General features: G+C 33.0%; 1 protein-coding gene across 1 annotated transcript in view; it reads left to right on the top strand.

The window, feature by feature from the left end:
* Nucleotides 1-18,835, top strand: part of LOC111000413 (orexin/Hypocretin receptor type 1-like) — a 34,203-nt gene extending 15,368 nt beyond the window's left edge. Inside the window, exons 4-7 of the mRNA XM_045632738.1 lie at nucleotides 2,557-2,672; nucleotides 7,753-7,909; nucleotides 11,667-11,779; nucleotides 17,985-18,835. Coding sequence (XP_045488694.1) covers nucleotides 2,557-2,672; nucleotides 7,753-7,909; nucleotides 11,667-11,779; nucleotides 17,985-18,298 — 700 coding nt within the window. The 3' untranslated portion in view covers nucleotides 18,299-18,835. The remainder of the gene's footprint in view (nucleotides 1-2,556; nucleotides 2,673-7,752; nucleotides 7,910-11,666; nucleotides 11,780-17,984) is intronic.
* Nucleotides 18,836-26,258: the final 7,423 nt, after the last annotated feature.

Raw genomic sequence — 26,258 nt, 5'->3', positions numbered from 1 at the left:
TTCGTCACATAGCGCCATAGATTTGACGATTTGAGGCAAGCGTTTTTCGTCGACAGCCGTAGATCTTGGAATTACTGGCAGTATTTGGCGGAAATCGCCAGACAGTAAAATCATTGCTCCTCCAAAACATCTCGATTCATTGCGTAAATCTTTTAATGTTCGGTTAAGTGCTTCCAATGCACGTTTATGCGCCATTGTGCATTCGTCCCAGATGATGATTTTCGATGCCGCTAAAACTTTGGCCATTGCTGAGTGTTTTGCAATATTACACGTTGGTTCTCCAATAGTTAGAAGATTTAACGGTAATTTTAATTCTGAATGAGCCGTACGGCATCCTTCTAACAATGTGGCTGCTATTTCAGAAGAAGCAACTGCAACCGCTATGTTGGATCTCGCCCGAACAGTTGCTAAAACTAATGACATGAGGAATGTCTTGCCAGTTCCACCAAGGGCATCTAGGAAATATAAACCACCATTTTCATCATCGTTTGCCTTCATTAAAGTATTATAAACTTCCTTTTGTTGGTATTTCAACAGGGGTACATTCGTTTGAACTACTAAATCTAATTCCTGGTGATCATATTCACGTTCCCGTTCCAATACTCGATTAAATGCGTCATTCGACAACAACAACAAATAGAAACATTCATCATTCTTTGGATGAACTGTATACATACGACAATACCGAGTTTTATAGTTCTCTTCACTGTTTATACGAATGGGCAATAGCACTATCATTATAATTAAATTGTAAATTGTAAAAATAATTAAACGTATTTATTTAATAGAAATATTTTGAATATTGATTTCTTACAAATATCAAATTGTCATATATACGTCATTACATAGCTGTCATTATACGTCAATTACATAGCTATCATTTGCGTTTTATTATTCCAAGTCTGATTCTTATTTGTTATACCACTTTTTATAGTGACTGACGTTTCATGTCAAGTCCCACGGGAACGCTGTCGAACGGGATAAAAAGTATCCTATGTCCGTCTCCTGGCTCTAAGCTACCTCCCTACCAATTTTCACTCAAATCTGTTCTTTCGTTCTTGAGTTATAAGTGGTGTAACTAACACGACTTTCTTTTATATATATAGATATTTTAATTTGCAATTTTTTCGTTTATCAATGAAGCATGAAATCTTACGTTTTTTGAGTAATTAAAGTGTAAATTTTAATAAATACCTCAAAATTGTACATAATTAAAAGAAAATTTTCGAATTTGAGGTTTTTTCAATTTTTTGCATTTTCTAATAATATTTCCTACAGTAATGTATATTTTTTTTTACACCATCAGAAAGTAGATATTTCAACGAACAAAAAGCCCCCAAACTTTTTGAAAAAAGCTGAAATTTTGACGTCAGAATTTTCGATTGAAAATTAGGGTGCTTTTTTGATATTAAGTTAAAATGAGGCGAAAAAATAAATATTTTTAATCAAATAAATTACAGTATATTTGGGACATAATAAGGTAAGTTTTCACCAAATTTCGTAGAAAAAAAAAACTTTTTAAAAAAGATATAAATAAAAAACCAAAAACTTGGTTTTTTGAATTTTTCACCTAAATTTTGAGGTTATGTGAAAAAATTGTAAATACCAAAGTTGTAGATCTTTTTATGACCTACAACTTTGCCATTTAACTTTTTTCCATAGGACTGGTAGTTTCGCCGGAAATCAAGATAAACCATTTTTCCCCCTTAAAAGTCACCCCCCTCCCACTTCCCGAACTCGGATCGACCGTAATTTATTTTTCCTTTCATTTTGATCATATTCCCCTGCATTTCTAATGGGTTTCATCCTACTGTAATTTTTTTTGGTTTCAAAAATTATCGACACTGGTCTATATATCATGTTCCACTGGAACAGATAACTTTCATAATAACTCTATCGTAATTAAGTAGTTTTATCGCGAAACAGTAAAACTTTATATTCTGAATTGCAGAAATTAAATCACAGACTTTCCTAGGACTAAGTTCTAGTCTTATTTAATTACTCATTGTCACGCATACATAACATCAATTGATCGGTTCTGAAAGCAATGCTATATTGATAATTTATCATAGGTCCGTCTTTTGCGCCTGGTACACGTCATTAATGTTTTGACGTCTTTGAAATTATATCGGATATTATTATTTAATTCTCGTGGGAACAACACGCAAATACATTGTAGAAACAACTAATGTCAGCGCATATATGAATTCAAGTACGACCAGTCACCACAAGTAGCACCAATTCACGAGTATGACGCATGGTCAGCCATCGGCCCCCTCGCCATATTGTAGAGAGAGAGACTTATTAGTTTTGAAACATGTTCCTGCTACCGGGAACTTGATTTCGGCTTAATATGATTTTTTTATATTGCTTCCCTTTTTAATAGCTTCATGCATACATATTGTATCATATTATATATAGTTTTTTTTTTATTTTTTAACCTTTATTACTTAAATAGCATATACACACACATTTAAACTAACAAAAACATAAGATAATTTAAATGATCCATTCCGCGAATTCTCATATCCAATTACTTTTTCATTTTGTTTCTAGATTCCCTCTTCTGCTGATGATGATAGCCTATTGCCAGATTGTGCGAGTCCTCTGGAGGTCAGATAACATACCTGGGCATACAGAGTCTCACAAGCTTTGTCCTGGACAAAATAATTGTAAGTACATATATAATTAATTTCTAGAATATTCGTTATTCGCCCCATCACTTGTGAAGACTTCAGACGTTCGGAAATTAATATCTGAAATCTATTCACATTAATGTACGAAAAAATATAAAGTAATAAAGTCAGCTTCGAATTCAATAAGTTTCTAATAATAAATAGACCTCAATCTGACACAATTAAGTCTTTGAGAGCAATCAGAAGTAGGAAAAAAAACATTTATTATATTTAAGTTATCAAGACATATTTTACTGTTAGTAGATAAAACCTTAAGTGACCATGTATTCTTTGATTCAAAATGGGTTAGTTTGAATCAAAGAATACAATTTAGAAAAAAACACGTTTTCAAGTTATTTAATTAGAAAAGGCTTAAAAGCGAATCACTAAATATAGGTAGTAAATTCCCGACGCGTCAAATAGTAGCAGTGATATATAAAGTCCCTGGACACTATGGCAGGGGAGTAGAAAATTAATAATAAAAAAATATATAGATAGTAATATTTATCAGAAGAGCAATTTTTTTTTAATATGATGACGAACAAATATGCATGAGTCTTGGTTTGATTTTTTATTGCTGCTCAAATAATAGCGTGGTATCTGCAAACGGGACAATTTTGCGTCCCGCAGTTCATTTCAGGGACACCGGGACTCTTTTGAAATAGGGACAGTCCCGTTCAAAACGGGACGTTTGGTCCGGTGACACAAGGGCTGGTGATTTCCTCGCTCAACGAATATGTATCTCGAGGAAATGAAGCCAGCGTTAAAAGTACACTGCCATGGACTCCAAATATTTAAATTTGTTTGAATTTAAAATTTATTCAAAGTCAGAAATCATTTATTCATAGGTACTCTTGTACACTTATGAACGTTAAAAAAAAGAAATATACTTTAAATGAATCTAATTTTACATTAACTGCCAGTTCTCAAATCAAGGGAACGGAAGAGAAGAACTGGCAATAAACTCCATTAACCGCCATTCTTTTTAATCGCCAAGTTTTATTACACAATGTTTTTAAGGAGCTGCAACCATTACACCATGTTCCATATGAATTCTTGAGTAATAAAGAATAAAATAAATAAAATATTGTTACCTTTTTTATATATGTTATATTAAATGAGCAAAAACGATCTTTCAATTGCACTTGCTAATGAGTCATTTGTCTCATTTTATTGCAATGTAGAAATAATTTGTCAGAAAGGGACCAAAGTAAAGTAGTTTTATTATCACATTACGAGAGTCGTTTAAATAGTGGTTCAGTTCTTAAAATATAAGCGGACTTAAAAGACATTTTAATGTAACAGAACAATATTTAGTTTAGTGTCTACAGATGTATTTTGGGTAATATAAATTACATCTTGAACATTTAGAAAAACAAATGTTAACACTCATCAGCTATTTTCACAGCGTTGTCTCCTACGCTATTGTACTGTTGAGTGCTGCTACAGAGTTTCAATCTATATTTGTGCTGCAGAAGCGGGCTATTTAAAGTATTTGTTGTGTTTCCCCTATCAGCACGGAATAAGTTTAAGGAATTGTAAATTATGACTCTATCAGGTCAATTTATTCTTGAAGCCTTGTTTGTGACTTTCACGAGTATACTTGAAGGGGAACTAATCTCAGACCAACCAGGCTCCTGGCAAACCACTCTTTATATGGAAATTGTATTCGTCTATATAACTCCCAAGCGAAATTAGATAATTACCACTGGATAAAATAAAAAATCTCGTTTTATAAATTTGACGATTATTTCAATGATCCTAATCCTTGGGATTGATTAGCTCCCGTTCAAACAATTTGTATGACCCAAAACTAAATTAAATAGAGCGTCGGAGAGTTTCTTGACCGCTCTACGCCTTTGACTTGCGAACTGGTTAATGTAGAATTAATTTAACATCTTTTCTGTTGACGTTTATAAGTGTACTTGGTTACCTATATGAATAAAGTTGTTATGAGTTTGAGTTTTATATGCGTAGAAACAGGACCAATCAAACAATTTCCAAATAAATCTTCTAGATCTTTTAAGAATATTTACCGACCAGCTATTTACGCCCTTCACAGCACGTTCTATAAAAATGTTTAAACAATGGTCTAGTATTTTGAGAGAAATGCCTTTTACAGTATTTCTAGATTACATTTTCTGAATATCGCTACGGTAGATTGGAAAGCAATACAAATAACAAAATCCTAACGTTACCTAAGAAAATTGAAAAGGTTTTTCATCCCGGAGCTTTTAAAGTTAATATTTACAGTATCAGTAGGTACTATGTAAACAAAGGTCCCCTCATAAAAGCGAGTGAATTACACACTTTGGGTCTGTATTGGTAAGTTAATTTATAGATATGTCGTTGATCAATGTAGTGCCGAAAAATGCTTTGTAGTGAGCTCTAGTCAAACTAGGAGTCCACCAACTTTTTGGGCCAGTAGGCTTTTAATAATGATGCCATCATCAGACGTCGAGGCAGAATACGAAATTCCACCCGTATCACCTCGACGTCCGCCGTTTCACAACTGCGGTTGTTAGGGCAGTTTTTGCCACCACTATGTGAAATCCATTGAAGTATTTCCAAACCAATTCGATTAGGTCCTTCAAGGAAATAGAATACAAATTTTTAAAAGTCCGGCAACACAATCGCGAGTCCTCTAGCATTGAGCGTATTCAATATCCATGATCATGACGACTTATCATCAGATGAGCTCCAAGAGAGCCAATTTGCACGTTCTATAAAAACAAACGCACATTCTTCGATTTCGATTTGTATGACTAAAAGATGCCGGGTTTGTCACACTTTTTATCTTACGTACCATATAACAACAAGTGCTAATTGCATTCAAGGTATTAAAATATAATGGAACTTATCAAGACTAGACCAAGCCTTATCTTTGCAATGAGTTAATTTTATTCTGGTATAGACCTGGCAAGCTCGCATTAAATAATTTAGATTAATAAAAGATGAAACTTATTGCTGACACCCAGCATACCTATATAGAAACATTTATTTAAGTTACATAACCTCATTTAATCTAATACCTTAGATGTAATCTAGTTTTGACGATCAGCGTGTTCTGTAACACATCGGCCTGTTCCACCTGCTTCCATTTTCTTCTAATGTTAACTTTTCTTATCCTAGTGCCTCCTGTTTCTTTATATCAAATCAAATCAAATCAAAATTCATTTATTCAGTCCAGATGCGACCTAAGGCATGCTTATGAATGTCAAAAACGTTTACAAAATTCGCGAAAGAGCAAAACTACGCCATCCGTTCGCAAGACTACCAGGAGGTCTTGTTCTGAGAAGAACGGGCAAGAAACTCAGCAAGTTTTATCCTCCCTTTACATACAATAATTCAAAAGAAAATGTCATAAACCACAACGTCATCTGCCCATCTCTTGCTCTGTCTTTCTCTTTCTTATCTCCATGTCGTGGTTGCCGTTTTTTAATATATTTTGTCTTTTTCAAACACCCCGGTCCAGCTCCATTTCGATTGCTTATTTTCTTTATAATCTTATCTTTAAATATATCTTCTCTACTTTGGTCGTTAATTTTATGCGAAGTGTTACATTCCTCTTTGGCATTTTCTGCAATGCCCAAGTCTGAGTGTGTGTGACACATGGTAAGATATAATCTTGATCTTTCTTTGGCCATTTTTTTTTTATATTTTACCATCTACCATTGGGAATTCTTCACCTTTGAGTACGGGTTGAGGGATTAAAAAATGGTACTAATTACACTTAAAAACTGATTAACATTTAACAAAAAAGATAAAACATATGTTAAGCGTTGTAACCTTTTTATTATTAAGATGAATGTAAAAGTACTTACCTAAGTACTATTTAATATATTTAACGCCACCTAATTGTATTTAAATTACATAACCCAATATTCCCGAATTCCCGAAGGAATATCTCGGAGATGAAAGGATCTAAAGGGTTTGGTATATATAGCCTTATACATATAGTAGTCTTAAACTTGGTGATTTTGCTTGCTAAGTATATAATCTAAACCAAACAATGTTAGACTACTATAAGCAACGTACATGCGACATTTACTCTTGGCGATTAAGACTAGAGTTGGCTTTTTTCACTCAGAATTTGGGCAGAAGGCAACGGGAACTGCCCACTGCTCAATATTTAGCAGAAAAGAAAGCTGGAAAGCTGTTACCACGGCCCCGAGTTCCTGGCGTCCCTTTGATGGTACAAGGGGTGCGATAATTCCTTAGGTATAATAGAGCTTTAAGCAACACTGATTGCCAACCTCCAGTAGAGGCACGAAGCAGAAGGCAAACTTTGTATTGTAATCAGAACAGATGGCACTTGCCCATCATACTTACCCTTTTTATCAATCTTACTAAATTCATTAGATCTAAAGTAATTCAACTAAGTTATACACTTCATTAATGTCTGTAAAGTTCACCGGCTGATTGAAGTACTAGTATTAAATTACTATGTAGCCCTAATCTTCAAGACACGTATATAAATTTGTCAACTATCTACAATTTGTTAGTGAGGTATTGTGTGGTTTTATGAAACCACGGTAAAAGTGAAACTTATTTTTACATTATAGACATTTAGCTAAAAATTTTTGGAATAATATTCCATTAAGGGTATAAAATCGCTTTATCAATCTTAATTGGATACTTGAAAAATTGGAATGATAATGGGACTAATAAAAGTAGACTAAGTCTCCAACTAATATTTTTATTGAATTCTGTGTCTTAGAGAGTACGACATACATAATACTTAACAATTATTTAGATTTTATACACATATTAAAATAGCGTGGAGCACTGGTACAAATGAATAATAGTCTATACACTACACGGTCAGCTGCTGCGAACTATGTGCGCCGCCATATTGGCCTTGGCTGCTATGGCGAGCGCCTTTCACTTTATTCCTACTCCGCGGCCGACCGTCACGCGACGTACGCCACACAGACCAAAAAGTTTCAGACGATGTAATAAAAGTTTCACTTAAAAATTAGTGAAATGGAATTTCGTGTTAAGCGATATTGAAGGAGCTGGGTTGATAAAGATTAGTTATGAGAGTTAACATTATTACAACAAGTTATTTCTACAGGGCTAGCAGCTAACAGACGCACTACGCCGTCAATTCACACAAATGCTTCAACTGAAGGTCAACTTCGTTCAAGACGCAAAGCTGCCAAGATGCTGGTAGCTGTTGTCATTATGTTTGCTGTCTGCTACTTCCCTGTTCATCTCGTATCTGTCCTGAGGTAAGTCTTACGCACATTAGCAGTAAGTGAGGAGTTTTTTTTTTAGTTTTCGGCTAGGTTCGTTCAGTGTGATAAACTTGTGTACCCAAATAAGAAAGTAAAATAAAAAAGGCCATTTATTTCCGATACTTCACATATAATAATATTTATATTATATTTCTATTATCTCGTTCTTTCGAGATATCTTTGTGCCCTCTTTTTCTGGTTATAGCCAGCGAATATCATTCTATCTGCACTGTGCCACTATCTGTCTTCATGTACTACCTGCTGTTTCTTTAATTTTGTCTAATTCCACCTTCTTAATTGTCTTCCTCTTTTGCGGTTATTGTAACTTGGACACCAGTTCAATACTTTCTAGCTCCACGTTTATGTTCCTCTTGCGATCTGCCACTTTCACAAAGTTTTTTAATTTTAATTGTTACATCTGGTACCTTATTTATTCTTCCTAATTTATCTATTCTTCTCTTTCCTATCATACATCATTCTACCTATATACATCTATAGTTTTTGCTGTGCTTCAGTGGGCTTCAATGAGATGCATATGTTAGTACAGGTAGTACAAGTATTTTTTCTATATATTTATTTGAATAAAATCATGATGTTACATTATAAATCCACTGTGGATTGTATAAATGTACGCATAGCAGTCTTGTTTAGGAGCGCGATTAATGCATATAGTAATAGTTTTTCAATTTACTTATTATATTGGTTAACGTTAGGTTAGTTTATATAGGTATAACTGACTGGGTAGTCCATTTAGATGCTCCTTTTCTTATTTTAATCTTCACTGACATAAAGAGGTTAAGTTAATTAGTTTCTTAGCTTGTTTGTAGGAAGTAATCCCTTGACTTTAATGCCAGCTACATTACTCCTAAGTGACAAAACTTATAGTGTATATAACAAAGAGTGACATTTCTACGCAAACGGGATACTAATGTTATAAGTACAACATTTAATTAACCTGATCGCGTTGGTTTAATGAAATTATTATGCTACGGTACAACAAAATACTGCGATTACAAATATAATTACATTAATTTTTCAATTACCTATATTGAATTATTTCCACCGTATTTATAATATTAACAACAGATAAGTACAATAAATTTAAAAATTTGGTCTCCCTTGTCAGTTAGTTAGTTACGCTAACCAGCTCTGGCGTTACCATTATTTACCAGGCACCAACTTAAATAATTATAAGCGCCTGTGCACCTGAACCTCAACTGACCCAAGAGCTCTCTACTTCAAAGGGAATACAATCAAAGTTGGAGCAAAGACTTTTATATTTCAGCCGTTTATCGTATTTTTAAATGAAGGAAAGGAATAAGAAAGGAAGAAAAGACGATAGCCTTTCCTATTTTCCTGTATGGGGTAGAAATGTGGACTATCTTGGCTCGAGAAAATGCCTTTGAGAAGTAGCGCTGGCGGCGAATGCCCAAAATATCGTGGACCTGCGAAGAGTGCCAATAGAAAGATCCTAACCCATCTTCGCATACAAACTCGCCTGTCTAACGGATTGTATCTCAAATGCCGAATGTGATGAGAAGTTGGAGAAACAGTTCGTGGATGGTAAGACAAGGCAAAATATCACATGGCATTTCTCTAAACTATACACTGTCATAAGAGAGGCGCTCGGCAGCAGGAAACAGATAGTCCGCTCCAGATGCTTTGTTACTGATGACGCTCAGACATAAGCTGCGGATCAAAGAGACATCTTATTTTAACCTTTCAGGGTTTAGAACCTAAGCTCGTATAAATATAAAATGAAAGAACATAATTCGTATTAAATTGTTATATAATCCTGCCATTAGTTGCTTTCCACGTGCCGAGGATGCATAGATTTTAATGGATTTAGCGGTGTTTGTAATGCAAAAACAGACTGCATAGAACAGCGCTCATAAAACCTGTGTTGTGCAAATGTAATTGTAGAGGTCACGTCTTTAAACTGTTAAAACTAGGTTCTAAATTTTACTTAATTTTCCTTTGTAAAATACAGCGTGTAATATTGTAGGTATTTTAAATAATTTAAGATGATGTCACTATGGATGTATTGACATGAACTTTTAAAATTTGTGTCGAAAGAGTTTTAAAAATAAATATTTATCTATTTGTTTGACAAATTACATTTCAAAGAAAGTCCGGTTGAAGACTGTCTAAAGTTAGTAATTCTTTTTTTACGAAAAGGGATACTCTTCTTTAAAAAATTCCAGAGGCTCTTTTATCTCTGCCTTTTATTGAATTTAAGAAATGTAATAAAAAAAGGCTGTGTAAATAGGCTTACTATAAAGTTAGTGATTATCTAGTTGATAAAATGGCCTAGTAGTGCTGGGCAGGCTACTGTCAATTAATTTGCTATATATGTTTTAGATATTGTACAATTGTTTGACGATTTGCTTTTTTTTTTAAAAAAGAGTATCTAGAGTTTTTTACGCCGGCTTTTTCTCTCGGTCAACACCCTCTGTCTTCTTTGCCGATGAGTAGGGATGCCAACAGGTTCGAATTTAATGACGTGGAATAAGTGATACCATGATTATCTTATGTTCCAAAATAAACGTATTTTATTTAGAAAGGATGATAATTTTACGTCATAACCTCATGAAAATTATACTTTTATAAATTGAATTGACTGTTTATACTGTATGTATAATTATTTTGTAAAATTTAAAGGAGTAAAACTGAAAATTACTTTGTTATTTAAAAATTAACATATATTATACTAGTATTTAAAATTTGTTTTTTGCTTAAATTATCCATATGGCTTACAACTCGTCCATTCATTAAGATTGATAAATTAAAAATCACAGAATCAACCATATAAAAATAGGCATGCAAATGTCATATTAATTTTATCATCATAATAAGAACGAAGATATAAAGACACCTTGCCTCTAAAAATCATTAACGGCAAAACAGACGCAATTTATTAAAAAAGCAAAAGACCATTAATGTCTTTCAAATTTTTGAGTATCATAGAGCTAATTATATTCTGAGTTCTGACCAACAGAATCTAAAAGATATCTATAAGAAACAATATCCGGTTATTACGCAGCTGTCATTCTACGACATCCGTTTTTGTCTTTGATCATGTTAATCGGATAGGGTTAGATTAGGCGTCATTTTCAGATAATGAAATTGCTAGTTAGATTCAAAGTGTTTAAGTGAGCCTTGATCAAACCGATACAGACGATAAATTATTGATTGTTTGGTGTATGATAAGGTGCGAAAGTTGCCTACAAAATTGTGAATATGAAATCAATATATTTACTAACAAAAATACAAACGCTATCCTTATAGTAACTGAGCCAATACGAAAATTATTTGATTAAACACATAAGATACACAATATCGCTTGTCTTCATCGCTTGGCATCATGTAATTCGTTGTTTAAACAATAGATGGCGTTGTGAATGTGAGTGCGATGGTATAAGAATTTTATACGTTCTCTCTACGAAGTTCATAAAATAACGACTTGGTACTGCCTTCACCGGGGAAGTTGAGGACCTTTACTTCGTACTTCGCTCACTCCAGTGAGCTTCTTAATCTTCTCTTTCGATTTCTTAATCTTTTTATTTTACAACAGTCTAACGACAGCAAGTTACCAATTCCCGTTTGCTGTCTTACATCTTACATTTTTCTCCACTTTATTTATTAACACTTCGTTGCATACAGAAATATAATACAATTTACATAATTAAATTAAAAAGAGAACAAGATCTCTTCCACGTCTATCGTCCTTTAATATTCAATTTCTCTACAGGGTGGCATATGACGTCAGGCAAAGCGACATCATGACCTGTATAGCTCTGATCTCGCATGTGATGTGCTACGCCAACTCAGCTGTCAACCCGCTAATTTACAACTTTATGAGTGGTAAGTAACATGACAATTTAGGGTCAAAACACATATCAACTCGGAAAGGAATCTTTTTTTTATAGAACAGGGGGCAAACGGGCAGGAGGCTCACCTGATGTTAAGTGATACCGCCGCCCATGGACACTCTCAATGCCAGAGGGCTCGCGAGTGCGTTACCGGCCTTTTAAGAATTGGTACGCTCTTTTCTAGAAGGACCCTAAGTCGAATTGGTTCAGAAATACTTCAGTCGGCAGCGGCAAAAACTGCCCAGAAACTTCGCCGTCAACCTAATGTATGCACCTAACCAAGTGTAGCAGCTTCTGTATTTACAATCGACTACAGTTAGGCAACGCCGCGCTTACTCTCTTATTCGGTTTCGCCAGAAATGGGTGGACGAAGAGATGTGATTTTAGGTACGGTTAGCAGTAAGAGCGGGAACTGCAAGTTGACCATGCACAAATGGGTGGACGAAGAGATGTGATTTCGGGTACAGAGAGCAGTAACAGCGGGAACTGCAAGTTGACCATGCACGCATTCATGATGATCGCGGTTCGGAGCCTGTTCCAAGGCGAGTCGATTACGTTACGTTTCCGATTAGTGTGCAGTAGGGAGTTTCATACAAGCAATACTCAACGGCTCGAAGTGATACGGTGATGATCCCTTTCCGAGTTGATGTTTGTACCTTTAAAAGGAAAAGATGATAATAGCATATGATATATTCCTCAGAGTTTTTGGTTAATATTTGGAGTCGAGAATGTCTTTAAAAATTTAAAAGTTTATTTCAGTTTAAAAAATATCACAAAGTAGTGTTCTCATAATAATTTAAACGAATTCTGTTACGAAATAATTTATGTTACAGCAACAGTTTTATAGTAATATTAGTAAAATACATAAATGATTTCTACAACCTTTTTAGGTCTAGGCCTCAGGTTCTGTATCTGTTTCATGATCATTTGTCAAATAAGCAACATTGATGTCAATATAAGTAAAATATTCTACTTATTTGAAAGGATTTCAATCCTATGAAATTTGCATAACGATACAGAATTTTCAGCATGAATATGAAAATTGTACCGTGATTAAATTAATGCATTATAAATTACACGAACGAAATTAAGTAATCTTGCAACAATATTTCACGAACGGAATGTGCATGAATTATTTAATTTTATAGGCTTCATCTTCATAAAATATCCTTTGTAATTATTAAATTAAAGGTCCTATCAAAGCAAAACGCTTCCATTATAAAAGCATGTCTGTGAACTATAATTAGAATTAAACGCTAATTTTACAGACTCAAACAGACAGACATAACATTTAATACAAACAAAACACACACATAACCACACAAAATAACGATAATCAAAGATAAAAAATAAAATGAGATATCATAAACATTAAAAAAAAAAAATATTAAAATTTCTTTTCTCGTTCGGAAATTTGGAAAAATAATTGTTCAATTTGAGGTGTTATCTCTGAGGTCGTTTGAAGAATTCCTTTTCACCACAGAGTTATTCAGAGAGTGTTCTTCGGTTATGTGGTGTTGGAAATTCATCGCCTTAGACAGAAATGGACGGTCAGTGTCAGGCACAGAAGGCTGGTCATAAAAAATAAAACATAGGCGCATCAGGTTTTTTTTGTGAACCAGCTAATATATTCGTTAAATATTTGGTATATATGAAATTGACGTTTTGTATGGAAGGAACAAAAAATAGTTTTTTTATATTTAATTTATCAAAATATGTACGCGAATCAAGTACCTAATATTTTGACAAAGTCAATTTAAAATTCATAACACTAAAAGAGCTTTTACCCATAAAAAATTAAATTAAATCTGATTAAATTTACTCCTTTAACACGATTGCTGTCATAAAGTTAAATAATGTAATGAAATCCTTCCAACGCGTTAATATAATCTGTGGTTTCCGCGTAAACCAGAGACAATACAGAAATGTTGATTTGATTTAAAATAGTTTACAACATTAAACGGAATATATTAGCACAAACAAAAAATAGATGTTTTTAATTTTATTTATTGTTTAATGTATAAACTAAAAGTACAGGAAATACCAAAAAATACTTAGAGATCTTAGTGCCTGAGTAGCCCACGACAAAAAAAGGTTTATTAACAAATAAAAGAGTTCAAAAACCAATTAGTCTTTTTTTTTATTATTGTTTTGTTCACTGCTTACATATTCTTTAATTGATTTGTTTTTTTCCATTAGTTTTGTCTAAATAACTATATGTCTTATATGTGCGCATCTAACATTCGCTCGAACGGTGGAAGAAACATTGTGAAGAAATCGGCTTGCCTTAGACCAAAAAGTCGACGGCGTGTTTGAGGTGATAGTAACCAACTTAGTATTGTCTTTTATTAACATAACTTTTATACAGTTACTTTAAATCAGTAACGCTTTTTAGGCCTGGGCCTCAGATTTCTGTATTTGTTTCATGATCATTTGTCTAGCAGGCAAGTAGGTAATTTAATGAAAAACACTTCTTAACGGATTGAAGTTATGTATTATTGTAAACTTATAATTATTTAAACATAATTTTAAATTTAACCGCAGAAACCCTACATCTTTTAGTCAATACCAATTCTGGGGAAATAAATACAGATAATACAACATTTTCTACAGCTGTGATACTTTTTTAACATTCAACACCTTTTGTGTTCAGTCACCGTGACCACGCACGCTGTAAAGCACGCGAAACGTCGGTTAAATTAAATTAAATCTTCAAATTGCTCAAAATGAAGTAATTAAATTGCTTTTTCATTACCCATACTCAACTTCCACACAAAAAATCTACACAGAAACAAAACTGATGAATATAAAACAATTATTTCAATACAATACCAGCTTATTAATCTATAAAATTTTAAATGACTACATACACACTAACATTACATTCACTAAAATAAATCAAATTCAAAAGTGCAGTTCACGACGCCCTCATAATTTAATTCTACCTAAGTATAGAACCAATTACGGCAAAAAAACATTGAGCGTTTTTGGGAGTACTGCGGTATAATAGACTCCCAAAAAATGTAAAAAGTGCAGGCAGCCTAGCAATATTTAAATAAAGATTAAAAGACCATATATTGAGTGATCCCAATCTACGGAAATGAAAGTTTATCCAAGTTCTACCAAGATTTTTTTTTTTTTCAAATTCTAACGTTAGCATATAAGTGTTCTCATGTAAGTGACTAATGTCTAGTATGAGAATAAATGTCTTTATACCTAAATTAAAAATTATGTTTAAATAGTTATAAGTTTACAATAATACATAACTTCAATCCGTTAAAAGGTGTTTTTCATTAAATTACCTACTAGCCTGTTAGACAAATGATCATGAAACAAATATAGAAATCTGAGGCTCAGGCCTGAAGAGCGTTACTGATTTATTTTTTATCCGATACTCAATAAAAGTGAAATGTAGCGTAAAGAACTATCTAATCACTAATCACCATTGTCTTAGAAGTTACAAAAGAAAATCTCAACACAAAGAAACAAAGATTTGCTAATTACTGGTTCTCTTTGATGGTTATTTACCCCCGATTTTCCGTAACACAATGGAAAGATAATGATTTATGTTTGATGAGGCAGACGCATTTTTGAGTCTGTTTCGTTATACCCGGAATCGAAACTAGGACCTTTGGCTCGTGACCCAGACTTTGATTCGTCTTTTTTATAGTTGCAGGCATAAAAAATTATATCTACTTTCAAGTCGGCGACTCGTATCCATCTTTATTTATTAAATAAATAGCAAAATATTTCGCCAAATGGACCAATACGAGTATTTTATATTCAGGCTTATATGGTAAGGTAAAAAAAATTCTGGCAGACGAAACGGAATCACGGACAGCTAGTGTAAACTTTTAAAAGTAGTTACTAATATAAATAAATAAAAGTTAATATGTTTAAAAGAAAAAAATAATTATTTAATACTTCTATTCAATTAAATTTATTAAGCCAAAATTCACTTTGGCTGAAATTAAGCTTAGCTTATTAGTATATACATATTATTATTGTTCAATTTTTGCTGACTGAGGCGCAAACTAGCCGCTGTGATTTCTGGCAGCATGACCAGCGCTGTGGAACACTGCTCATCATACTCATGCTGAGCCAAGGAAAATTACAACCACAACACACACACATTAACCTTGTTCTTAAAAAAAAAAAGTTTTTATTTTTTTCATTTTTTGTTTGTTTGTGTGTTTTGTTAGTAATAAATGTTTGTCTGTATCCAAAATAGTCTTCCGTCTCTCCGTTTAAACTGTGATACAATATAATAAAATACTTAATATTAAAATAGCTCTAACGGAATTCTTGAAGGTTTCTATTTCAGTCCGCCTACGCTGCTTCACAATTCCTATTCAGTTTCTTTTCATTTTACCGTTAAAATGGATCTTATAATTTTAAATTTGTAGTAATTTATTAAAACGATCCTGCTAGGCAAAGCTTTTATTATAACAGTAGCTTCAGAACCTTTTTATTTAACTTGTAGGTACATTTCCGGTTAAGTTGATAGCGAAAAAGAAGAGAGATCGTGAGAATTTGTTTATATTCGGTTATTCATACCTCTAGTATGAACGCAAATTTGCTAATGGAAATTCCAATGTTTTCGGAGTTGGTTTCTTAAATACGGTTGTTTTTATATCAAGCTTTGCAATTCGTATAGATCTTTATTTTTGATTAGAAAATTACCTCTAAAACCGGAAATTAAAATTATTTAATCAATTACCATCTCAATCAAATTCGCAATATTGGAGTGTTTGACAAATTCAGATAAGATAGATAGATAGATAAAGATGCATGTTAGAATGAACACAGTTGACTGAATTGAAGATGCCTTATGGCGACGTGTATCTCGCTCGAATATATACATATTAATATTAAGTTTCTCATGTAAATAAAATATTTTTCTTTGTAATGAGAAATAAAGTTCTTTAAACACTAAAATTCCAAATGAGTTTTTCAAGAAGTGAAGTTATATTTATATATTTATTTCATAATCCTACAGCTAACATAAATCATATATAATTACAAACAAATACACTGTCAATATAGCCAAAGATAAAATTTACAAAAGGGAACAAACAAACAAAAAGTGTAGTAGTATTTTTGTGCGATAATACCATTAATATATCAAATGGACTAGCTTCCCACTAGCGGAAATCCTAGTGTGCGAACTAGTGTACTTTCTTTTTTAACTTTACATATATTTTATTATGTATATTGGAGCAATGGCACTGTCTCATTACATTTTAATAACATCAATGTAAAATTAGTTCAAAACCGTTATATAGATTATTTAACTACAAATTAACGACTATTTGATAGTCTGTAGTAATTCATAGTGTTTGTTATTAAATTATAATAAAAATGACAGCTGTTACAAGCGCCATTGCTCCGGCATGTATAATAAAGATTTTTCTTTATTTCCTTAAATTTTCACATGGGTTTCCTTTATTAAGACTAGTATACAGCCAATAAATAAGTAGAATTGTAGACACTAAATAATACAGTCAAAATAATTATTTACTAACTAGAACGTTTGCATTTTAGTATAGCTTGTTAGATGCTCATGGCGTAGACAATACTTATATATCTCGATTTCTCCAATATACGTCACAGAAATATTTTGCTTGCAGGTTTCCCAGGCTTTTCAGGTTAGTATGTGGTTTGGTTTGGTTATCTGGAAACCGCATGCACCCAATAATTTTGTTATGTATTCGCACGTCCTTTTTATTTCAACACTTTTGAATCATAACTGTTTTGTCTTTGTCACTCTTGTGTCATTTATAAACAAGGAGATACTGTGAACTGTATCAGTTTTTATACGTTTATAAATAGCAGTGTATGTCGTATAATTATGTTATAATATGCTACGTATATATGTGACGAAAGTTGACAGATTAACGTAGCAATAACACCTGGCTTTTTGTATATGCAGCCCAGTAGCAATATATGTAAAACTAAAATTTGTAATTTAATAATCAATTGAAACGTTATACATATCTGAAATCGTTTTAATCGTTTCATTCGAGACGCGTCTACGTATGTAATAATTATTGGTGCGTTTTGTGAAAAAGCTTTAAACCAATAATTTACTGTATATGAGAACTGCAGACACCTTAGGATCTTTGGTATAATTCAAATACCAGCTTAAAACCCCCACAAAAAACCCATCCTCATTGCACCACTCCACGTTGTTTCAGGTAAATTCAGACGCGAGTTCCACCGTTCCTACTTCAAATGCTGCTGCTGTCTTCCACCGCCTGAGCAGAACGTATCGTTCGCTCCCATCGGCAGCTCTAGAACGGGAACCACACGAACTGTCGTACGGCGGAACGACTCCTGCGCGAGCTACCGTCTCACTCACCTCTCGCCATCGAATAACATTCACCGCGATCTGCGAAACACAAACACGTCGTTCATCGAACATATGAATGGAAATAGACGGCTCAAGGTACGTGATGATTCGATCAGTGAGTCAGCTAGATTTACATTGACAACAGATGTCAGGGAATGACAGAATTATAGTGAAAGAAGAGAATGCGATTGTTTTAAGAGAAATGATGAAAGTTACGATACCGATCATTGTACTGATGCTACGGAATTGGAGAGATCTAAATTTAGTCGTAGTTTAAATTATCAGAGAAGATAGATAATGTGTGTTAATGTAAATTTATGGAGTGGAGAACTTAATGTCAATAAGCCAGTTCGTTTGCCAACTCACTTCAGTCAGCGAAGATGCGTCAACTAAAGCATGAGTAACACAAACCTACGGAATTCGAAAAGTCGAGCCGTATTTTTTTTATAAATAATTTTTGAACAAATAAAATACTGTTTGTAAATGTACAAGCCATAATATTGATAAGTGTAATAATAAAGTATTTGGATATATTTGATTTATATATTTAAACATATGTTATACAAAAAATTCACAAGCTACATAAAGATCTAATTAGTGTATGGTTCCAGGTTGAAAGGAATTTTTGCTTTGGAAGGCCTAAGCGAAACAAAGATACTACTTTTATTTTGTGTTAAAAATATTTATTGAAATATTCCTAATTAATGTTACAAATAATCTTATTTTTCATTGGTTATCAAAAAGTATAATGTAAATATAGAAAAGATATATCAAATATATATTTAATGTACATCAATTATTTATTATACATAAACTTAATACTTTATAACTTAAAGTAATAGTTGTGAAGAATGTAGAATATTAAAAAAAAAATATTATTACATCTAAGTATTTTTACTTATAAAAAGATGTTTGTATGAACTTGTATGGATTTCCAATCATTCTATGATAAATAAAGATTTTTCTTTAAAAATAAAATCTGCATTACACAGTCTTAAATTTTCTGTTCTTCTAAGATCATAGGAAAACTTATTTCCATAAATAAACTTTAGCTTTTAATAAACTCCAAGTTCGTGGAACACGTCTCTATTTAACTCATATCAAAGATAGGAAAAGGAAAGATTAGCAGTGTTGGCCTAGTGGCTTCAGCGTGCGACTCTTATCCCCAATGACGTAGGTTCGATCCCCGGGCTGTGCACCAATGGACTTTCTATGTGTGCATTTAACATTCGCTCGAACGGTGAAGGAAAACATCGTGAGAACCGGCTTGCCTTAGAAACAATAGTGATGACAGCGTGTGTCAGGCACAGGAGGCTGATCACCTACTTCCCTATAATATTGACAATATATATTGATTCCTGAGAGCCCCCAGTCTATTTAAGTCACTTTTTCAAAGATGTCGAAATTCCATACAATCATTTATCCCGGATGTTTAAGGACAGAATTGGAATGTCTTGGTAGTCAATATTGAGAGAGTCGCTATTGTAAGTTACAAAGTATCCAGATGGAAAGAAAGAAAATGGGAATACAACAGGACAAATAAAGCCTTTATTTGCCTTGAAATTGGAATACTGGAAATATTAGACGGATTAAAAAACACAACCACGTCAAACTAGCATGCAAATATAATTAAAGGCAATGAAATTATTTGATTAAACTTCTTTTCTTTAAAAAATAATGCAACGGGCTGTCTCATCGTTAACAAGCGGTCTCTTCCAAAAATAAATCTCTTCTAAATAAAAATTAAAAAAAGAAATATTATGGGTCAAGTGCATAACCAAATCAATACAAATAAAATAAAAGAAAAATACTGAATATGGCACGGTTCATAAGTTACAAATCATTAAGTCATATTCTATGTTAGTATCGCAAAACTAAAAAACCCACATCAGAGCACTGTGCCTTTGAAAATCCCATCTTGGAAGCTGTATTGTGGTTTGTATACAGTTGAAAAGTGATAGAGCTGCCTTTTAAGAGTAGCTTGACCAATTCTTAAAAGGCGCCAATCGCGAGTCATCTGGCATTTAGTAGCTGTTTGTAAGTTATAAAGGATCCATATTTTTAATCTGATAACCCACCATGACTAATACATCAAAATGCTAGTTATTATATTGTATTAGTATACACAGGAAATAGTAATACAAACTAATTCAATGCGCTAAAGTTATTTCTAAATTGGTTTATTTTTAATCGCGTGTGTATTTAAAGCGCAAATTCGCCCTGACATGAGGTACTGTTCTCGTCTCTGAACGAAGAGCGATTCAGTCGCTCATCGTTCGTCGTTCGAACAATCCCTCTCCCTTGTTCCACCGCGTAGCTGAGAGATGCAGGACTATGCATCTTCTACTCAGATTCATCCAGCAGCTAAGTTACATTCTCGGACGTCAAGGCAAAATACGAAATTGTACGCATATACCTCCTAACCTTGTCCAATGAAGTATTCCCGAACTAATTCTACTTAGGGTCGAAAGAAGAGGGTACCAATTCATAAAAAGCCAGCAACGCACTCGCGAACCCTGCAGGCATTGGGAGTGTCACTTAGACTCTTAGACACTCACTTAACATCAGTTTATGTTTGCGCCGTTCTATAAAAAAACTTGACTTTAACAATATTTAATATCCACATGATTTATAAACGTATAATATCTAGATAATATATTGTCCCTATCATTCTAGTGACAAAACATTATTTACCCCAGTTAAATAGTACAGGTTTCCGAGTTTATCAGCACAGCACAGACTATACTACAAAACTCCTATAGACAATTAACAATTCGTATTCAAAACATATGTTACCATAATATTCAAATGATATTTGCCGCATCAACTTATTTCAAAAAAGTCCTTACAATATTAACAGTTTTCAAAGATTCATTAAAAAAATATTCTACACAGACTATACATAGATCTGTTTGACATTTAACTACCCTCGTCTGAGCACCGCAATAATAAACTCCGAGATGGATCGTTTATCACAATGACAAACGGCCCAAGACAGGTCAATTTATGCCGGACGTTATGAGAATTTAATTGTACGACTTCGATTAACGATGTTTAAGTGTATACATTATTTAAAGCTTTTACGTCTTTACCGAGGGAATTCTTTAAAGAATAGCGTACTGTTTCTTAATAGACCTGTAATTTTCTCGCATTTTGTGTGAGCTATTAGCAATCAATAAAAAAACAATGTGGCACTCTGGGATTTCCAAGGTAAAGCTGTTATTTACCATAGCATAGCATTTTTATTTTATTTTAATTATAACTATTTACTTATTTTTTATTTCTGCAGTATTTTTTGATATTATATATATTATTTGATATTAATTCGATCTACCAGACTCAGACTAACACGCCTATATAGTCTGTCTAACTCTAACGCGTACCGGCCGCACCGGCCGCGCTTACGCTACGACACAAATCTCGTCAGAGAGATGTGAATAAGAAGTATGCATTCTGTCCCCCTCTAATGCACCTGTGTATGTCACCGATCACGCCAGACCGATGTGAGACGCAGTACGTTCTGTCCGCCTTAACGTGTATTGGCCGAACCTATGTTACATCATCGTGTGTTTGGTTTATTATTTTTGTTACGGAATTTCTTGATTTGGTCGCCGCGCTCAAACCCCGTAATATAGGGCTTGCGAGTGCGTTGCCGACCTTTTAACGTTTAGTACCAAAGCGAAATTGCGTTGGATATTTTTTTTCCATTAATTAATTTGAAATTTTATTGAATTTCTATCCGGCTCGAAGGACCATATGGTTAGTTCGCAAGGTGTAGTTTTGCTAGTGCCGGCAGACCAATAAGAGAAACACGTTACGAAACATGACAACTAAAAACAGAATCACCAATATATTTTCGAGGTTAATCTACGAAAGTGCTTCATAAAACACTCCACCTTTTGGGTGAAATCCACCAACTTTGCCCCATATGAAATGGAGCCTGATTTATCTATCTTCATTTTATTCATAATTTTCCTGTGCTTTTTCTACGATCACCTGTCTCACCAAAAAGGATTGATGTTAAAAAATTTAGATATTAGAATGACAGCCACGCTAGTTGAACTAAGCTCTATAATTAATTTAAGTAACAGAAAATTTACTTTACTCGTAGACTGCTCAAAATGAATTTCACAAAGCGATATTTGCATTTGTTCTACGTGATGTAATTAGTTGATGGGCTGCTGCGGTCAGCACTAGTTCTTGGAGAAAAATTAATTATGCACAAAATTTATATAGATATCTATATTTAATATTTCTTCACCTGCTTCACTCATGAATATATGCTCAATACGATTGTTTTGCAGGAAATTGAAACCTAGACCTTGTATGTTCTTACCTGATTTAACCCAACAATGCATTAAAATGAGTAATCGAATATTATCTTTAATACCTGTGATCAGCATCCTGTGCCTGACACACGTTGTCGACTTTTTGGGTCTAAGACATGTCGGTTCGATGTTTTCCTTTGCCGTTCGAGCAATTGTTAAATGCGCACTTAGAAAGAAAATCCATTGGTGCACAGCCGGGGATCGAACCTACGACCTCAGGTATGAGAGTCGCACTACAATGCTTAAAAAAAATGCTAACTTGACATAATATGTCATACCAAACAATCTCATTTAATGTAACCTATATTACTTGAGAGGTAAATATGTTTCAATGCGATGGCCAAGTCTATGTTTTTATTTAAAACATATAATTTTGATTTGTCATATTGATGTGGTCAGTATACGATGTTCTTAGATTAGGTAATTAGGTAATAACTAAATACAGTAGGTTCCTTAGTAGTTAAAACATATAAAAAAACGATTTTGTATGGAAATTATTGTGCATATTCATACCAAATACAATTAAATAATCCTTTTCTTATAGTTTTCCTCATATTGAAAGTGTATAAAAACTTGTATATGTTTCAAATATTTAACGTATCAATAGTTTGTAAGGGCACCAAAAATTCAGCAAATTTACTTCATGATTCGTGTTTGCATTGTCTACGAACCAATATTCTATATAGTATGTACATAGTTATTTACATAAGGTAGCTTTACAATTTTCCTATTGACATATATAAATGTAAATATGTGTATTGTCAAGTGTTTTTTTTATGTGTAAATATAAATTTTGTTTGTATTACAAATATAATAATAGTTCGTGTATTTTTCTTAAATAATTTTTTCGTAAAAGTTAATTTTCCTTTTGTTCTTATTAATATACCATAACTTTAATTACTTAAATTAGGTGCACGTTGATTTACTTTAAAATTAATATAGTTCGATTTAATAGTTTAACTTTAATAATAAGTTAGATAATAAGATTTTCTCTCCGATTAGTGTTAATGTCTATTATATGCCTAAATGTAAATAAAAATGCGAAATAAATTATTGATGTTGGTACAACTGTGTTATTCTTTATTCATTTAAAATTAAGTCCCAGACCACTTTCGACACGATTTTTCAAAAGTAGATACCGTAGTTAGTATTGTCTTTTATTAACATAGCTTTTACACATTTAAAGAAAACACTTTTTTACCGGATTGAAGCTATGTATTATTGTAAAGTTATAATAAATTAACATAATTTTAAATTTATCCGACGTTTCTCGTGCTTAACAGCGTGCGTGGTCACGGTGACTGAAGACAAAAGGTGTTGAATGTCATTATCCATTATTAAAAGATTATTAAATTATGTTCCACATAATGCTTCCATGTTTACAGTTATGACTTAATACAAAGCTATCACCACACAACCGAATTTATTATTTAATTGTATATATTATGTTTATCTTCGGTATAGTTGTTTTTTGTTATACTCGTATAATGTAAGTTAGCTGTAGGATTAAGAAATAAATTACTAATGCAATAGAATTACACACACACACACACACCTACAACGATAATTTTACAATTATAAATACTTAAAATTAAACACCTATATCTAATAACTAATAATATGACAACAATATAAAAATGTGTGGATTTATCCCATATTATATGCAAACAAAGTCGGCTTAGTTACGAAAACAATTTTAATTCAAACGGAGAGTCAACGAACGGGATAATCTTCTTAGACATATATTTTTAATAATCATATGTAAACTCACGTCAGTATAATTAAGCTTGGGCGCGTCGAAGTTTTCGTATATGAATTTGCTTCAGGAAAGTTGCCACAAAATTTTAAAGGTAAGTTTTTTTTTATAGAACAGGGGGCAAACGGGCAGGAGGCTCACCTGATGTTAAGTTATACCGCTGCCCATGAACACTCTCGATGCTAGAGGGCTCGCGAGTGCGTTGCCGGCCTTTTAAGAATTTGTACGCTCTTTTCTTGAAGGACCCGAAGTCGAATTGGTTCGGAAATACTTCAGTGAGCAGCTGGTTCCACAAGTTTTCGTTATTGTAAAGTTCTTCTATATTTGTGTATATGTGTTTTAAATGTACTATATTTTCTAATGGAACCGAGCCTAAACTGACCATCCCGCCGTTCAAAAGCAGTCTTCGTCTTTCTTTTAGTGGGTGTTGGCCTTTGAGGTATGAAAAACAATACCAAAACAATATGGTAAACAATTGAAGGTCGTATCTCCCAGGGAATACTTCCACCTGGAATCGATCTCACGATGGTTATTTTACGTAAGTTGTGGCTTACCAGCGCCAGTTTGAAGAGTTTCAACGCAGCCTACTCTAGGTGGCAGAAAGTGTAAATAAATTTAAATAAACAGTCAATAGCCTAGCTGTTTGATCAACTAGCTGAATATCTTTCAGGCCTCTAGTTAAACGTTGAATTAACAGCCTAGGCTGTTAATTAAACGGTAAATTTGGGTAGTTGCGACACATATAAACTCGTCTATAAATTACTGTTAGCCTGTTTTGCTAAAACTCTAATCATCTTGAAATATTTGTGAAAGTTTAGGGAAGGTTTGAGATATGGATAACATAAATAATTGTTAAAGTAAAATATGTACTAAAAACGACATTTGAATATTCTAATAAAAACTGTTCCTAGGTGAGAAATAACTATTTTATCTTTTTAGAAATAAAAAAAGAGTGTGTGTACTTATGTACACGCGTTAGAAGTTATACTTCTTTGGCATATGGAAAAAATAACTAAAATGCAGTAGTGATTAACGATAAATATTAAAATTAATCAAACAGATTTAATTTAAATAAATAAATTATTAGCAAATACGATCAGCGTCGTATATGAAATTGATTTAAAAACACCAAAATAATATTTATTTATTCACACTGTTTAATTGTACTGTTACAACACGTGTTCTAAATATAAAAATACTAGAATATAAAACTTGAACATAGTTATCGATTTTCATGCCACCTAGACCTAACTTAACGATGTCGAATTTAGGTGGTGTGCACGGCAAAAAGAGTATAACTTAAAAATTGTGCTGCCATATATTTGCTATCAGAAATTTGTGTTTCATAGCTGCAGTATGAGATCCAATTTCGTTAGCGTGTTTTAAACATTTAGTGTTAAGTTTTGACACAAATATATTATTAAGGTGACACAAATTTCAACGGGTCATTTAGTAATACTTTTAAAAATTGTTTATAATTAAATAACGTTTACTAATATTTGAGTCCGCACTAAAGCTATTACATCTAAGCTTAAACTTTAAAGCTTTTTCTGCATCTTTGTTACAAAAGCTCATGAAAGCGTCATGAAACTCCGAAGTATTACCACAAAATAATCCGGAATTCCATCAGAATAACGATATCGTTAAGGTTTTACAACCAGATATAAACAGAACTTTTTATTTTCCCATTTTAACGCGATTTTGTTTAGATCGCTTGTTTAACGCTGAACTCGGCTTTCTAATGTAACCTTGTGGAATTTATACCGAAGAATAAAGTTGTTCCCTCTGCCTCCTCCAACAAACAGTATACAGTTTTAAGTTGGTGCCTGGTTAGTACCGGTTACCCCAGAGCTGTAGTTTTCTGGCTCAACGAATAAATATCGCAATACTCCGTATTTGCGTGTTGTTCCCACGAGTAGTGCGTGCTCCTATTTCATCATCTGTGATAGAGGACAAATCTTTTTTTTTTTTAATTTATTTTATTATTCGTAATTACTCAAGATGCCATACATAATACATTGTGAAATGGTTGCAG

Source organism: Pieris rapae, chromosome 20, assembly GCF_905147795.1.
Source record: "Pieris rapae chromosome 20, ilPieRapa1.1, whole genome shotgun sequence".
In the NCBI taxonomy this organism is placed as follows: domain Eukaryota; kingdom Metazoa; phylum Arthropoda; class Insecta; order Lepidoptera; family Pieridae; genus Pieris; species Pieris rapae.
The sequence above is the reverse complement of the archived record's forward strand: the minus strand, read 5'-3'. Positions and strand labels throughout refer to the sequence as shown.